This window comes from Phascolarctos cinereus, unplaced genomic scaffold (assembly GCF_003287225.1).
Source record: "Phascolarctos cinereus isolate Bilbo 61053 unplaced genomic scaffold, phaCin_HiC Scaffold_3;HRSCAF=262, whole genome shotgun sequence".
Taxonomy (NCBI): domain Eukaryota; kingdom Metazoa; phylum Chordata; class Mammalia; order Diprotodontia; family Phascolarctidae; genus Phascolarctos; species Phascolarctos cinereus.
The window spans coordinates 107520644-107539007 of NW_027555736.1; the positions used below are offsets into that span (position 1 = coordinate 107520644).

Sequence of the window (18364 nt, forward strand, 5' to 3'; positions counted from 1 at the left end):
GAGAGAGTAAGGCTGGTAACTTTGCACAGGTCTCTCTCACTTAAATCTAATTCACTTGCATGTCATGGCATCTCTTTCCTGATGTCATAGTCCTCTTCAAGAATAAAGGACAAGGGGCAGCTAGGTGGTGCAGTGGATAGAGCACTAGCCCTAGAGTAAGGAGGACCTGAGTTCAAATCTGACCTCAGACTAGATACTTAATACTTACTAGCTGTGTGATCCTGGGCAAGTCACTTAACCCCAATTGCCTAAAAAAAAAAAGAATGAAGGACAAAGAACAGAAGAGCATGTAGTTTCTTGGCTGCTATATCACACTGATAATTTGTAGTACACTAAACTTGCAGATCTTTTAAAAAAGAATTGTTATCTAATCTCATTTGTGAGGTTGGTTTTTGAAACCCAAGAGTAAAACTTGGCAGTCATCTCAATTCAATTCAATTTCATTACTATTCCATTCATCCCATCATCCATATCTTCTATATCTTCTGGATTCCAGATTGTATTATTTAATGCATTAGCTATCCCTCCAAGTTTCATGGACCAGCACAAATTGAAAATGTATGCCATATATAACTTCATCCAAAATAAATGGATAAGAATGTTGACAGATCCCTGAGCCATTCTATTAAAGGTATCCCTTTAAGATGTCACTCAGTACTCCTAGTCACCCATTAGACTATGAGCTCCTTGAGAGCAGGGACTTTCTTTTGACTTTACTTATATCCCCAGCACTTAGGATAGTGCCTCGCACATAGTAGGTGCTTGATAAAGGGCAACCAACCAGCTAGCTATGTACCCAGTGGCAGGATTTTTTTCAATTATACTCCCTTGTTGACAGCTCATAATTGCTTCTGACTCTAAGTTCTATACATATAGTTCCAGCAGGAGGTCAACTGATCCAAAGAATATGACTTAATTGATTTTCTAACTTTATTTGTAACACATTCTGTTTGGGTTCATAGAGAAAGGATGTTGTAACCTCTTACCACGCCCTCTACAATGCAGCCAGCAAAGGTAGGTCTTGCCCTAAGAATTTTGCCTGACAGATAAATATAGGACTAAGTCCAAGATGCCTCCAAAAAGCATGGGAAAAGAGTTTCCTAGAAATACTCCAAAAAACATTCATTTCTGAGATCATCTCTCAGGGCATATCCCCATTTCACATGCAATCAATCCCACGCTAGCACCTGAGGTGGCTCCTCAGTTCCCAATCTGTCCACTAAGTGGCACCAGAACTCTGACTACGTATGAGAGCACAGGGCTTTTCATTTTGCTTGGCTCGGCATGTCTTTATTCAGGTGATTTGCTGCGAAAATTTAATTAGCACCTTCTAAAAATAATTAATTTGTCCTTATTCATCCTCTAGAATTATGTGGCTTCTTGCAATTTATTTCTTGTTGTGTGCTAACTGAATGGGGGTAGGAGATGAAGGGGAAGATTCAGGAACAGAAGTGAGAAGTTCCCTACTCCCCAGCCCCAAGGTGGCTGCTGGGGAGGTGTTCTACCCCCCAGATTCAGAAGCAGCCTCCCCTTTTGCCACAACAGCCCACCGGTGGAGCAGGGCATTGTTTAGGCCTGGTGTTCAATTCTTCTGTGAGCTTGAACAGATCCGTGATCATCTCCTAGGGAAATGCAAACCAAAATGCCAGTTAGGATGACTAGATAAGTAAATAGATCACCAAGGTCAAAATGGATACATGAACTAGATATAAAGGGAGATATCACAAGAAAACTAGAAGAACATGGAACATTTTAACTATCAGACATATGGATAGAAGAACTATTTATGAATTAAACAAGAGATAGAGAGCATTGTGAGGTATAAAATGGATAATTTTGATTACATTAAACAAAAGGTTTTTGTACAAAGGTATTTGTACAAATAAAACCAGTGTAGAAAGCAGAAAATTAGGGGAAACTTTGATAGACAGTTTCTCAGATAAAGGTCTTACATCTCAAATATATAAAGAACTTTATTAAATTTATAAGAATATGAGTCATTCAACAATTGATAAATGGACAATAGATATGAACAGGCAGTTTTTCAATGAAGAAATCAAAGCTATATATAGTCATATGAAAAAATGCTCTAAATCATTCTCAATTAAAGAAATGCAAATTAAAACAACTTTGAGATATCATCTTACACCTATCAGATTGGCTAAAATGATAGAAGGTGAAAGCAACAAATGTCAGAAAGGATGTGGAAAAATTGGGACAACAATTCATTATTGGTGTAATTGTGAACTGATCCAACTATTTTGAAAAATAATCTGGAATTATGCCCAAAGAGTTATAAAACTGTATACCCTTTGACCTAGCAATATTTCTGTTAGGTTTGTTTCCCAAGGTGATTAAGGAAGAAGGAAAAGAACTTACATGTTCTAAAATATTTATAGCAGTTCTCTTTGTGGTGGCAAAAAACTGGAAATTGAGGAGATGCCCATTAATTGGGAAATGGCTGGATAAGTTGATGTGATGGAATATTACTGTGCCATAAGAAATGATTAGCTGGTTGATTTTAGAAAAACATGGAAAGACCTGCATGAAATAATGAAGAGCAAAATGAGCAGAACCAAGAGAACATTGCATACAATAACAGCGATATTGTTCTAAGAATAACTTCAAATGCCTAAGACATATACATATATATGTATGTCTAATTGTAACCTTCTCTAGGGCGAGGTAAGGAGAGAGGGAGAAAAAAAAAGTGCACAGCACAGAACAAAAGAAAACTTAGAAAACAGAAAAGCAAGGTAGCTTTGAAAACGATATGTAGTAGCTCAAATGCCACCTTTTTCAAAAAGGCTTCCCTGATTCTCCCCAGTGGAAAATTACTTAACTCCCTCAGAAAGAATTTTCTTTGTACCCCTTTTCTGCATGTATGTTCTATTCAGTTCTCAGTTATTTTTGTATATATCCTATCCTCTTACTAGATTTTAGCTTTCAGGAAAACAGAGGCCATGTTTTTGTTAATCCTAGAATTTCTTTTGCATCTACTACAGTGGTGGGTACTTCATAAGTATTTGTGAAGTTCAGTCCTAAAGTGATTCCTAAAGCTGAGAGACACTCTAAGGGATCCTGAGCCTCAGGGACCCCCAAAGCAGTGGTAGTGGTCCTGTGCTAAGAGCACTGTCATCCAACAGAGAGCCCAAGTCATAGGAGTCAGAAGTGGTACGGAACTTATATCCACATGAGATCCTGAGTGGATCCATCAGGGATCCCAAGTCTTAGGGCACCAAGGATACCAAGAAGGTGTCAGTTTCTGGGAACTTGGAGATTAGGAAATGAGTGCCTACTCTACATTCAGGGTAGTTTCTGGGTATGCTTCATCTTCTGCCCTCTTGGGAGAAGGCTGTGGGGCTGGCATGAGGATGAATTCAGTACAGTCTCGGGGAATCGACCACCAATCATGTAATGACCAGATACCCAAACAGAATTCCCTGCCTTCAGCCCCAGTTACTCTGTGTTTGGAGTGACCAACTATGGAAGCTGAGACTACCTCTGACTTCCCTTCCCTCCCTGTCCCCATCATCCAATTCCATGCTGAGTCATCCATCACCAAACCTTAGAAGATTAGGCTTCTAGTCAATGGTTTTCCTTTCTTCCTATTTACAGCAAGCACATTGACAGCTCCTGTTTCCCCCTTCTATGATTCAGGGTTGTCATCCCCTGAAACAAAAATCTCTTCCTCCTGTAACCTCTTCCTGTATTCTTATCCCTATCTGCCTTACGCTATTCTTCCACTATTCCCTTGTGTACTACTAATCTATTATGCCCTCTGGAACCCTTTCCTCATTATTAATGAACTTTCTTTACCTCACACTCTTTCTATCACTTGATGTTAATGAAAACTTAGTTTCCTCCAGAAGATATTGTATCCCTGATGCTTACCGCAGTAACTGTGTTCCTTCTCTCATATTCCCTGATACACTGAGCCAAGAGGGAGAGATTACTCTGGGTTCCCCACCACCATTTCTAGACTTTCCCTTTACCACAATCATTCACCAATATCTCTTCCTTTGAGGTTCACTTCGTTTGCCGGGGCTTCTTAAACTTTTTCTACTTGTAACCCTTTCAATGCTTCTGAAAAAGGGTCGCAACCCCTTTTTTTTCAGTCATCTCTCTGTCTCTTGATCATTCTTCCCATCATAGACCTAGAGTCAAAAGGAATCTCAGGAGCCATTTTGGCTCAACCCCCTCATTTAACAGATAAGGAAACTGAGGCTCAGAGAACACTTGAGTTTAGCACCTCATTCATTCTTCTGCTCCCTTTCCAGCCCTTCCTCCTCATATTCAGACATTTCAATATATACATCAATATCCTCTCAAATATATCTCAAAAGGATGGTCACATCTTAGATCTCACCAGCAGCCATGATTCTGAACTCTGAAATTCCTTTCTCTGATTATAGTCTTTTCTCTTTCCTTCTTACTCTCTGCCTCATTCTTTCTAAATCTCTTCTTTATCCTCACCCTAACCTCCAGTTCTCCCAGCCCTTCCTGTTCTCCTGTGCCCTGACCTCACTTTCCCAAATTCAAAATCTTGATGCTATGGTTGGCCTCTTCATCTCTACACTATCTAACCTTGAGTCCCTTGTCTCTTTGTCCCATCACTACTCATACGTTACCAGGCTCCAATATTCAATTACCCTCACCAAGCATTCATCTTCTCTGCTCCTACTTACATACTGCTGAAGAAAGTCACATGACTATATTGATTGGTTCCACAACAAATTTGTTAACTAATCCTAAGTGTGCTCTCGCTGCTGCACAGTGACCCTTTTATTCTTCCCTTGCTGACTCTATCAGACTCCATAGATCGGCTGTTCTGGCTGTTTCTTTTCTCAGTCACCCTCAACCACCCTCCTCTTCCATCTCTCTCAGCAGAAAGTCTGCCCTCCTACCTTACTGAGAATATAAAGGCCATCTCTGAGCTCCCTTTTCTCTCCTACTATACAACTCAAAACCCCTCTACATCATCTCTCTTTCTTCCAGTCTTTGAGAAAGAAAAAAAACCCCTGCAAACAGGATAGTGTAAATATGATTGTGGCGACTTCACAAATGGAGAAATTGAGGTTCAGTAAAGTTCAGTGGCTTGCCCATGGTCACACTATTAGTGTTAGTACCAGAATTTGAATACAGGTCTCCTAATTTCAAATCTAATATTTTTTTTCACTATTACAGTGCTGCCTCTCTTGAACACCAAGCTAGAGAATGTGTACATTACTTGGTAGGGCCATGGGGAGCCAGAAAAGGTTCTCAGGCAGAAACATGGTCAGGACAGTGTTTTAAGAAGATGACTCTAGCAATGATCTGAAGAATGATTTGGAATGGGAAGGGGTGGAGTGGGGAATGGGATAGGATTGGGGGGAAGGCAGAGGCAAAGAGACCTGTTAGAAAAGATATGAAAATAACCTAACAGCTAGGTGGTGCAGTGGATAGAGTGCTGGACCTGGAGTCAGGAAGACTCCTCTTCTTGAATTCAAATCTGGCCTCAGACACTTACTAGCTGTGTGACCCTGGGCAGGTCACTTAACCCTGTTTACCTCAGTTTCCTCATTGTAAAACGAGCTGGAGAAGGAAATGGCAAACCACCCCGGGATCTTTGCCAAGAAAACCCCCAAATTTGGTCACAAACAACTGAAAATGAACAACAGCAAAGAGGAAATAAGGACTAGACTAGAGTGATGCCAATGGGAGAGGAAAGGAAGGATTCTCAGACTATTGCAGACATATATTCTCTATTTATTCAATACTAAAATCCCTTCCATCTCCTCAATTTGATCTTGAGAAGAATATGGGAAAGAGAGAGAGAGAGACAGAGACAGAGAGAGAGATTTTTCTGGTGCCACATTCAACGTATTTTATCTTCTCCTGATTTTTCTAACAATGGCACTGTGAAGGAGAATAAAATTCAAACACCATTGACTATAACCTGACATTTGGAAATCAATTCTAACAGATAAAAACCTATTCCTACCCCTTTTAATGATCCCAGATCCAGTCAAATAGGCAGAAGAGTTGGAAATCAAGGGCTAGTTCCCTGGGGCCTGAGCCTCCCAATACCTAATGTCCAATCACATCCTGGAGATAATTAACCTTCAATTAACACCAGTTACATTTTCATCTCTTCTGTCCCTAGATCTCTTGATATAAATAACTTGTCCAATTAGCACACCCTGATCCTTCCACCGCAAGAGAAATCTGGTTCAAGACTAAGTCAAGAGGAAATGGAAAAATCTGCTCTCATTTTAACTGGATTTTAATTTCATGCTAAAGCCCTTTGGGGATTTTCCTTTGGAAAATTTCTGTTGACAACACTATCATCTTCCCAAGTTATTCCAGCCTGCTTCCCTAGAAATATCCCAGACTCTTCCCAACATTTCCAACCAGTTGCCAAGTCTCATCCATTCTACCTCTTCAACATTTCTCATATTTGTCCCCTTTTCTCGATTCCCTTGATCATTAACCTAGTTTAGAGTCTCATCAACTCTCGTGTGAACTACTATAATAGTCAGAAACATGGTGGAACAATGGCAAGTGATGGATTTGGAGTCAGAGGACTGGGTGTGAATCCCAGTTTGGCCACTTACTAGCTCTGTGACTTTGGACAAGTTACTTAACTTCTCTGGACCTCCGTTTCCTCCTCAGTAAAATGTTGGGATTGGACTAGATGGAGTATAAGATCTCTTCTAGTTTTAAATCTATGATCCTATGATCCTCCTAATTTACTGCCCTGGCTTTAGTCTCTCCCCTCTCCTGGCTCAGCAAATAGAGTGCTAAGCCTAGAGTCTGGAAGGCCTGAGTTCAAATCTGGCCTCAGATACTTACTAGCTAGGTAACCCTAGGCAAGTCTCTTAACCTTATTTGCCTCAGTTTCCTCATCTGTAAAGTGAGCTGGAGAAGGAAATGGCAAACCACACCAGTATTCTTGCTAAGAAAATCCACTCTTCCACATGGCAACCATTTAAGTAAATATTGAAGTCCTCCATACCTTTCCAGCCTGCTTTCATATTACCTGCCCATTCACATATGCTCTATTTCAACCAAACTTGCATATCAGCCTTCAAACTCAACATTCCATCTCCTCTCTCTGTGCCCCATGAAGATTGTTCTCCAGGTCTGGCATACACATCCTCCTCATCTCCACCTTTTAGAATCTCCAGCTTCCTTCAGTGTTCAGCTCAGCCCAATGACCAACCCCCAGTCCAGAGGACCAATGTTGAAGCATGCTACTCACCTTCTAATAGAGAGATGATGGACTCTGGGTGCCGAAATGAGGCCTTTTTTTTTTAGACATGGACAATGCAGGCTTGATTATACATATGGTACAAGGGTTTTGTTTTCCTTTCCTTTTATTTTATTTTTGAGACTGGGTCTCCCTATTTCACCCAGACTGGAAGTGCAGCAGCCACCCACGTGACTGATCCCAAATGCTGATTGGTTGCACTCCATTTTTTCTACCCTCTTGAGGCAACCTGGTGCCCTCTGCCTCCCGTGGGCACACCATATTAGAGTCACACTTAGTGTGGATTGGTTTTAGCTCTGCTACCTCTCAGAACTGCCGAACTCAAGTGATTCACCAGCCTTAGGCTCCCCCAAGAGCAGATATTATAGGCATTCACCACAATGCCTAGCTCTTTTTATTTTCTCCAGTGGTGGGAGGCTTGAGAATGGTGGCTGAGGGAAGGGAGAAGGAAGGAAAAAAAGGTGAGAGGGAAAGCAAAGATAATTTTTGTTCATTGAAAAAGAAAAAAAAATTTTTTTTAAGTTCAGTTCAGGTGCCATCTCCTCCATGAAGTAAGTCTTCCTTAATCCAATCAGTTGCTAGTATTTGTGCACTCTTCAAATTGCCTTGTCTTTGTTTATCTGTGTACATGTTGTATATTGTTTCCTCCTCAGAGTGCAGGTCTCCTGACAGTAAGGATGGTTTCATTTTTGTCTTTATATCCCCAGTATTTAGCATAGTGTGATGGGGAGCAGTGATCTGTAGAACTCTGGCTCAGCTCAGGAGCACTGGGGTCAACACAGCTACTCCTATGCCCCTTCCCCTCCTCTCCTCCCAAGCTTGAACTCCACTAGTGGCAATAACTCTGGTGATTTTTTTTTCCCAGTTAACAAGTATTTATTTTCTCTTCACCCTCCTGTTGAAAAAAAAAAAAAAGAAAAAACTTTGTAAGAAATATATATGTGTGTGTGTGTGTGTGTGTGTGTGTGTGTGTGTGTGTATAATCAAGCAAAACAAATTTCCATATTGCCCGTGTCCAAGAATGAGTATACCATTCTGCATATTTAGTCCATCTCCTCTCTGTCCAGAGGTGGATCACATTCTTCATCACTGGTCCTCTAGAATCATGGTTGATCACTACATTGATCAAGAATTCTTGTCTTTCAAAATTGACCTTTTTACAATATTGCTGCTGTAATGTATTTTGTTCTCCAGGTTCTGTTCACTCTTTCATTTGACACTGAAAGGTCTTAATGTGGCCCCTTGCTACCTTTCTAGCCTTCTAACAGCTTACCCCACCCTATATACTCTCAGGCTTCCTTGCTCTTCTGTGAACACAACATGGTCCCATCTCTCATCTCTATACTTTTGTATTAGCTGTTTCCCATCTCTGGAATACTCTGCCCTCTCACTTCTTCTGCTTTATTATTCTTGTTCAGTCATTTTCAGTCTTGTCCGACTCTTTGTGACCCCATTTGGGACGGTGGAGGTGTTTGCCTTTTCCTTCTCTAGCTCATTTTACAGATGAAGAAATTGAGGCAAACAGGATTAAGTGACTTGCCCAAGGCAACAGAGTTAGTAAGTGAGGTCAGATTTGAACTCAGATCTTCCTGACTTCAGGCCTAGTGCTCCATCAACTGTACCACCCTAGCTGCCTCTACTTCTTCTGTTTAGTTTCCTTCAGTTCCTGCAAGACTCATCTCAAATCTTACCTTCTGCAGGAGGCCTTTCCTGGTCTTGAATGTTGATGTCTTCCCCTTTCAGATTATCTTCACAGGTTTGCTATACATCTTGTATATACCCAGATATTTACACATTGTCTCCCCATTAGGATGTAGAATCCTTGAAAGCGTGGATTGTGAGGGGTTTTGTGTTGTGTTTTGTTTGTGCCTTTCTTTGTATTCCCAGCCCTCAGCACTGTACCCAGCACATTTGTTGTTCAATCACGATCCACCCGTCGTGACCCTGTGGTCCACTGCACACCATTTTCTTGGCAGATACTACAGTGATTTCTCCCTCTCCAGTGGATGAAGGCAAATAGAGGCGAAGTGACTTTCCCAGGGTCACACAGCTAGTAAGTGTCTGAAGTTGGATTTTAACTCAGGTCTTCCTGACTCCAAGCCCATCACTGTATCGGGTAGGCACCAAATAAAAGTGTGTTGACTTACTAACTTGCCTCAAACCTACCCCAGAGACTTTGAGGTTTCACACAAATGAGAGGTTCCTCTTACACAAAAAGTCTGGGGAAACTTCAGACTAGCTTAGCTCCAAGGTCATTTTCCTGCTACAGTATTCCAGGATTCTGCAAAATGGATAAACATGGCCACTGGGGGCAGGGGACAAGGTACAAATTCTGGGCTGCATCATCAACTGAGATGTTGTTTTAAGCCGAGATTTTAATGGTCCACTTCTCTGAGTAATGAAAAATCCCTTCACCATCCAGGGCCGAAAAAGACCCCTACCCTACTCCCTCCACACACCCCAAGCCAGTCTCAAAAACCTAAGTAGAGCCAGCACCCTTCATTATAATATGGCAGCAGTTAACAGGAAAAGATAAACATGTATAGCAGCTCCTTGTCAGCCTGATTCATAGTCATTCATTTATCTTTAAAGGTCTTCCATTACACAGATAAGTGCATTCTCCCTCCCAGATGCACGAGGTTACATTTCTAGGACACGCAGCTGTTTTGCTTTTTATCCTCCTTCAGTATCAATTATTCCCATTTCATGGACTTGGAACTGATCTAAAGACATTAGTACATCTGCAAGCTGAAAGAGGAATGGCAAAGCAGCATGGGAGAAGTTTTCTGTTGAGATAAACCCACTCAAATGTGCGTAATGTTACAAATCACATCCAAGGTCAAGCTTGCTTCTAGTCCCTTTGATCTGCATGCACCATATGATACCAAATGAGCAAAAGGTTAGTGGATGACCCAAAAACACTTTATAGAAGTCAAGCTTATGTAGCAAGACTTTGGCAGGCACACCAGGAATGTTAAGGTTCTTTTGAAACTAGAATTCTGAAAAAGGAGGGGGGAGGAGAAATTCCTCTACTGTATGGAATATAGGGACTTCTGAGATTTCTCAGAATCAAGATTTTTTATAATGTATTGAGATGAGACAAAGAATGATGCTAGTGAAAGCCTGGTTGTGACCAACAAAGGTAGATTATCTATGAACCTCCATGGGTACTAATGCACAATGCTTTTGTGGCCTGCATTTACTGAGCACTGATTCTGTACAGGGCCTAGGCCAAGTGATGGGAATACAAGAGAAAATCATTAATGGCTCTTGTCCTTCAGGATCTTGTTTTTCTGGGGAATACAATAGGTAGCTGGGTGGTGCAGTAGATAAGAGTGCCAGGCCTGTAGTCAGGAAGATGAGTCTTCCTGAGTTCAAATCTGGCCTCAGACACTACTAGCTGGGTGACCCTGGCAAGTCACTTCACTCTGCCTCAATTTCTTCATCTGTGAAATGTAGAAGGAACTGGCAAATCACTCCATTATCTTTGCCAAGAAAACCCCAAATAGCATCATGAAGAGTCAGACATGATTGAAAAACAACTGGACAACAATAACACAACAGGTAGATGGAGAGGTAAATAAAGGATAATTTGAGGAAGAGGACAATGTTAACAAGAAATCAGGAAGATGAGGAAAAGCATTTGAGCCAGACTTGTAGGAAGCCAAGCATTCTAGGAGGAAGAAGGAGGGGTGGGGCAGGAAATGGGAAGAAGCCATGGAGAACAGTCTAAAGAAAGGTACAGAGATAGTTCAGGGAGCAGCAACTAGGCCAATCTGGGGGGTATCATGTAATATATCTGGGGGAGTTTGTATTTCATCCTAGAGGTAATAGGTAGCCACTGAAGATTCTTGAGTAGAGGAGTGATGTGGTCAGATTTGAGCTTCAGTAATATTGTTTTGGGAATTGTGCAGTAGACGGACAGGCATGGGTAGAGATCAGAAGCAGGGAGGCCTATTAGGAGGCCATTGAAATACTCTAGATGAGAGGTGATGAGGGTCTGAGCCAGGGAAGTGGCCATGTGAGGGAAGGGAAGGTGGCAGATACAAGAGTCGTGAAGGCAAAATCAACAAGATTGGCAACCGATTGGATGTGAAGGATGAGCATGGTCGCGCTGCTGAGGGTGCAAGCCTAGGTGACTGAAAATACAGTGGGGCCCTCAAAAGATTAGGGAAATTGGAGGAGCGGTGGGTTTTGGAGGGAGGATAATGAGTTCTGTTTTGGAAATACTGAGTTTAAGGTGCTAATGGGCCATCCAGATGGAGATATCCAGCTCTGGCTAGGTTGCAAGATTAGAACTCAGCAGGGACTAGATATATAGCTATACAGATCTGGGAATCTTCTACCTAAAGATGATAACTGAATGAATCAGAGCTGACAAGGGCACTAAGAAAGAAGAGAAGAGAGCCTTGGGAATGACTCAAGATTAGGGAATAGGGCATGGATGATGATCCAGCAAAGAGGACTGAGAAGGAACAGTCAGACAGAGAGGGAGAGAACAGGGAGAGAGCAGTGTCATGAATGTTAAGGAAGAGGATAGTCAGCAATGTCAAGAAGGGTGAGGAATGAAAAGAGGATGTAAGGTCTGGCAGGAAGATCACTGGTAAGCTTGCAGGGAGTGATTCCAGTTGAGTAGTGGGGTCCAGTTATCAGGAGACGAGGAAGCGGAGGCAATAGATGTAAACGAGTTCGGTTCTGAGAGGGAGGAAAGGTGTAGAATGATAAGTTTGAGGGGATGACAGGGTGAACTGAAGGGTCTGGGGTGGGTTTTTTCAAGGATAGAGATCTAAGGATGCTTGTAGATAGTAGGTAGGAGAGAGGCTGAAGGTGGCAGAGGAAGACTCATCAAAAGAGCAAACTCTTGGATTAGATGGGAGAGGAAGGAATCAAAGGCATAAGTAAAGGGCTAGTTTTGAAAAAAAAATGGGGTGGACCTGTTCCTCAGAGACTGGAACAAAAAAAAAAAGAGAATGGAAGATAAGATAGAGGTGTTTTGAGATGTGGTATAGAAGAGGTGAGGGAGCTCATAAAAGATGGCCTCTATCCCCTTAGGAAAGGAGGAGCTCAGCCCCTCTGCTGGGAAGGAAAGAGCAGGGGAGGTGATGTAGAAAAAGAGAAAAAAAGGTTTGGAAGCACCGTGGCAGGGAGTAGGGTAGATCAGCCAGGGAAGGATCAAAGGACTGCTGTGCAGTGAAGCCGCAGCTGAGGTTCAGTTTGGGTTGGATTTCACTTGGGCTAGATCTGATGTGGTAATTTCCCATTATAGAAGCTCTCTCTATCAATGCAGAGCAGCAATTTTCTGGTCTGTCACTTATGGTATTGAAGAGTTTTCTACTCAGTTCAGATTACATAATAGAAGTACGTAGTGTCCCAGTCAGCACAGTTGTGTGACTTACTCCAGAAATGTTCAGTGGAAAAGATAGATGATGGGAGTTCCTTCCCCAGAGTTGGGGTCTGGCCAGGCACAAGGAGAGAGAGGGTTCAAAGGTAGGAGATAAATGTTCAGTCGAGCAGGTTCACTATACGGTCAAGAGTGGGGAAGAAAGAAATCAAGTCAGAACAAAAGTAACGTAATGAATGGGAAAGCAGGCGGGGATAGAAAGGTTGGGAAAGAGGTCTCTGGTGGAGTGTTCCAGGGACCTATTCTTGGCCCTTTGGTGCATAAGGTTTTTATCAGTGACTTAGATAAAGGCACAGATGACATCATTACTAAACCTGCAGATGACCCAAACCTGCGAGGGATAAATAACTCACTAGATGACAGAGTCATGATCCCAAAACATACAGACAGGCTAGGCCATTGTGTTGAATCTAATAAGATGAAATTCAGCAGGGATAAATGTAAAATCTTAAACATGGTTTCAGAAAAGTCACCTATAGAAGTACAAGAGGAATCAAGAATTACAGGATTTAGGGGCAGCTAGGTGGCACAGTGAATAGAGCTCTGGCCTTGGAGTCAGGAGAACCTGAGTTCAAATCCAGCTTCAGACACTTAACACTTATCTGTGTGACCTTGGGCAAGTCATTTAACCCCGATCACCTCACCAAAAAAGAAAAAAAAAGAATCACGGGATTTGAGAGTTGGAAGGGATCTCAGAGGCCGTTTGGTCCCTCCCATACATGAAAGGAATCCCCACTTTATCATCTCCAGTCTCCAAGGAGGGGAAAACCCACCCCCTCTTAGAGACCCCATTTCCCTCAAGGACAGCTGTCATTTTTAGGAAACATTTTCTAGGCATCAAGTCTAAATTGGCCTTTTTGCCACTTCTTACCCACTCTGGAACCAAACAGAATTAGTTTAATCCTTCCCAGATGTGGTAGCCCTTTAGCTACTTGAAGATATCTAACTTGTCATGGTGCAATGGATAGTGCTCTGGGGCTGGAGTCAGGAAGACCTGAGCTCAAATCTGACCTTAGACACTTAGTAGCTGTGGGACCCTAGGCAAGTCACTTAATTCTGTTTGCCACAGTTTCCTTATCTGTCAAATAAGCTGGAGAAGGAAATGGCAAACCACTCCAGTATCTATGCCAAGAAAACCCCAAGTGGGGTCATGGACACTTGGACATGACTGAAAGACAACTCAACAAATCATGTCCTCCTGCCTCTCCCTCACCCCTTCTCCCCAAGGGCTTCTCTTTACCAGGCTAAACATGCCCAGCTGATCTTCACATAACATACACTAAAGACCTTCCTTTTTTTGGCTTCTCTGGATACTCTGCAGCTTCTCAATGTCTTTCTTAAATCAGATTACCCAGCAATGAACTCCAGACTCCACAGAAGGCCTGACGAGGACAGAATTCATCTCCCTATTTCTGAAAGCCAGACTTCTCTTAATGCAGTCTAAGATCACATTGGTTATTTTGGATGCTATGGCACACTGCTGACTCATGGTTAGGCAGCAGTTTGCCTGAGAAAGATCCAGCAGTTTTCGTGAACTTCTAGCCCAATATGAATCAACAGGATGATACTTTAGCCCCCCCAAAGCTACTAGAAACTTGGGGTACATTAAGAGAAACCAGAGGTAAGGAAGGCATAGTACTTCCCCCGTCAGAATTCTTTTGAAATATTGTTCTAATCATCCCATCTTAGGAGAGGCATTTATAAGCTAGAGATGATCCAGAGGAGGGGGGCCAGGATGGCGAGGGGCCTCAGGTGCATGCCCTATGTGGACTGGCTGAAAGAACTGAGCATGTTTAGCCTAGAGGAGGCTTAGGGGGAACATGATAACTATATTCAAGTATTTGAAAAACTGTCACATGGAGATGGGATTATATTTGTCCTCTGTGGCCAAATAGTTCCCAAGAGGACAGAAGGAGGAACAATGGGTTAAAAGGGGAAATTTCAGATTTGACATAAGGAATTGTTTTCTAAGAACTAGTGATACCTCCAAGCAGAATGGACTACCTCACGTGGTAATAGATTTCCTCTCCGTAGAAGGCTTCAAGCAAAGCCCAAATGAGCCCTTGCTGGGTGTGCTGTGGAAGGAATTCTCGGATGAAATAAGCAGTCCAATACAGCAAGCACTTATTACCCATCATTCTTTCAGTTGCTCATGATCATAATCTTGACATCATCCTTGCCTCCTCACTCTTTCTCATCCAACCTACCCCAGCATCTGCCACATCTTAACCATCTCTAGCACCACCGCATCCCTCCTTTCTCCTCATGCTGCCATCATTGCAGTTCAGACCCCCATCGACCCCTGCCTAGATTTCTACAACTAATTGATTGTTCCTCCTACCTCAAATCCCTTCCTGCTTCTATCTTCCATAACACAGCCAAATTGGTTTTTCTTCTTTTCTTTTTTTTTTCAGGCAATTGGGGTTAAGTGACTTGCCCAGGGTCACACAGCTACTACGTGTCAAGTGTTTGGTCTACGGTCAGATTTGAACTCAGGTCCTCCTGACTTCAGGGCCGGTGCTCTATCCACTGTGCCACCTAGCTGCCCCCAAATCGGTTTTTCTTAAATGCAGGTCTGACCATGCTACTTCCCTACCCAAACAGTCCCAGTGGTTCCCTGTTGTGGCTTTGAGGACAAACTAGAAGCTTTTGAACTTTTAAAGCGCTTCACAATCTGACCCTAATCTGTGACTTGGGTACCACCTCAAATCTCCCCACCTTACCCCCCACACTAACTTTTCAACTCTGTTGCCTTGTATATGTTCTCTTTTTCCCTTAGAATGTAAGCTCCTTGAGGGCAGGGATTGTCTTTCTCTTTGCTTATATTTATATACCCAGGTACTATACAGTACCTGGCACACAGTAAGTGCTTAATAAATGCTAGTCACTGCCTGCCTGTAATGTACTCACTCCTCACCCCTGCCTCATAGAAGCCTTCTATTCCTTCAAGACACGGTTCAAGCACCGTCTTCTACATGATTATCCCAACTGCTAGTGACTTCCCTCCTTCCTTAACTTTATTTATTTGTCATATATATTTATTTATATTTATTTGGTTGCATGTATCCTCTAAATATTATGTACTTATTGTTTGGTATATATGTATATATACACATATCTACTTACTATTTTCCTATTAGAATGTTATATATATATATAATATTATATATATATAATATTATATATATATACACACACATATATAAAAGTATATATACTTATATATATCTTAATATATATAACAATATATAATATACTTAATATATATTATATGTGTAAATATGTATGTATATGTGTGTGGGGTGTATATATATATACACATATATACACACACATATATATACACATATATACATATATATACATATATACATATGTATATACACATATATGCATATATATACACATATACACACACACACACACTTACTGTTTTCCCATTAGAATGTTAGCTTCTATGCTATCCACCTCTAGGTAGGGAGGTAATAGACTCAGAGTATAGATTGAGACTTTTTTTTTTTAACATGGGAAAATTTATTTTGCTTAACTACATGTTTCTGGGCAGCTAGGCAGCACAGTGGAAAGAGTGCCAGGCCTGGAGTCAGGAAGACTCACTTTCTGGGCAAGTCACTTCACACTCTTTACCTCAGTTTCCTCATCTGTAAAATGAGCTGGAAAAGAAAATGGCAAACCAGTCCAATATCTTTGCCAAGAAAATCTCAGATGGGGTCATGAAGAGTCAGACGTGACTAAAAGGATAGCAATATATTTCTGATGGGTTTTGGTTTTTTGTTTTTCAATTAGGGGATGGGTGTGCGTAGAGAATGAAGACCTGGAAATAGAATAAAACTGAATTTTAATAAAAAGAACGTTAGTTTCTTGCGAATAGGAATTTGAGGACACTCAGGACAGTGCCTCTCACAAAATGGGTGTTAATCAACTGCTCATTTGCTTGCTCATTTATTTGTTTGTTAAGTGCCCCACTATTTGAAGAGCACTGGTAGTGGTAGGGGGCTAGGTAGGGGTAGGGCGGGGGGAGGAAAGAGAGGTCCAAATGAGCCTTAGGAAGTTACTTACATTCTACAACATGTACACAAGTAAGAACATACATTATAATATGAGAAAGACAGAACAGATACTATAACTAAAGGATCAGAAATGGAAAAGGCTTCCTAGACAAGGTGACCATGAGCGAAGCAGTCTAAGAGGCAGAGATGAGGGCAGCTAGGTGGCACAGTGGATAGAACACTGGCCCTGTAGTCAGAAGGACCTGAGTTAAAATCCAGCCTTAGACACTTAGCACTTACTTGCTGTGTGACCCTGGGCAAGTCACTTAACCCCATTGCCTAGACCCCCCCCAAAAAATTATGTGTACATATAATACATATATACACATATATGTGCATGTATGTATGTATATATATATATGTATATGTGTGTGTACATACATATATATATATATATATTTGGGGAAGCTAGGCAGCATAGTGGATAGAGCTCCAGCCTTGCAGTCAGGAGGACCTGAGTTCAAATTCGGCCTGAGACACTTGACACTTACTAGCTGTATGACTCTGGGCAAGTCATTTAACCCCATTGCCTATAAAAAAAAAGGTTAATCAACTTTCCTTCATTAGTGATTGATTATTATAAGTTGAACATAAAAGGCCTGGTTTTTCATTTGTCATTTATTAGTAGCATAAAAAAAATCATTTCTTGGAGCTCCATTTTTCTCATCTTTAAAATGAGGAGTTTGGAGTAGATGATTTCTGAAGGCCTCTTTCCTTCTCCAAAGTTCTGCCATCCTCTGATGAGTAGGTGGCTCTATCTACCATCTGCCACTTGAAACACTCTTACAACAGACTCACCTGTATTTTTTTTAATGTAATAATGATAGTAATCTCACATTCGTTTTTTCAAAGCTACTTTCTATTTATCATCAAAACTGAAAAAAGATGAGAGTGCTCTTCCTATAAAGCATCTCTCCTACTGTGGACGCTCAAAAGAAGGAAATCGTTCAATCAGCCTCGAAGATAACACCTGCCAGGCTGGTCAAACGCAAAGAATACTGAATCTTATTGATTTTACTTTGGTAGCCTGGGGACAGGCCTGCTGGTAGGAAAAAAAACCCCACATTCAGGCTGTCCGCAGGAGGCAAGAGACCGAAAACCAGACAAACCCGTGCTTCCAAAGCACAACAGCTCCCAGAGAGCGACACCTTCCCTCCTGGTGGTTTGATCAGAAACTCCAGAAAAAACCTGAAATTCTTCAAAACAGCCTCTGTTTCTTTATCCCTTTCAATTATTCCCCAAAACCAAAGGGAGGAGGCAGAAACAAATGTCGAGAGAGGGCACTGGTTTGAGTCTCAGTGGGGGGGAATTTGCCAGAAATCTTCCCATTGGATGGGGTCTCAGATTCCAAGGCTGATACTCCAAGGCTGAGAGGCCGTCACAACCTTGCCACTAACTCCTCTCTCATTTCACAGTGCAGCCCTTTTTAGGATTTCTTCAAGTGGCCTTTGTGAACCATGAGCACATCCACTGCCCTTGTTTTCAGCCTAACCTCAGAAGGGAGAAAAGAAAGACTTCTGAGCTTCTTGGTGCTTATCTATCAAATGAGAAAGTTCTGTAGCAAACTCCTAAGATCCTTTCCAACCCCATGACCTTCTGTCTCGATGTGCCAAGGGATTATGCCAGAGGCCACTGAGGCAATGA

The 18364-nt window shown here is 41.8% G+C and overlaps 1 protein-coding gene across 1 annotated transcript in view; it reads right to left on the minus strand.

Annotated features, from left to right (window-relative positions):
- Window positions 1-908: 908 nt before the first annotated feature.
- Window positions 909-18364, minus strand: part of AS3MT (arsenite methyltransferase) — a 32383-nt gene continuing 14927 nt past the window's right edge. The window contains 2 exon segments of the mRNA XM_078151081.1: window positions 909-1622; window positions 2380-2541. Of these exon segments, the coding sequence (XP_078007207.1) occupies window positions 2522-2541 (20 nt within the window). The 3' untranslated portion in view covers window positions 909-1622; window positions 2380-2521.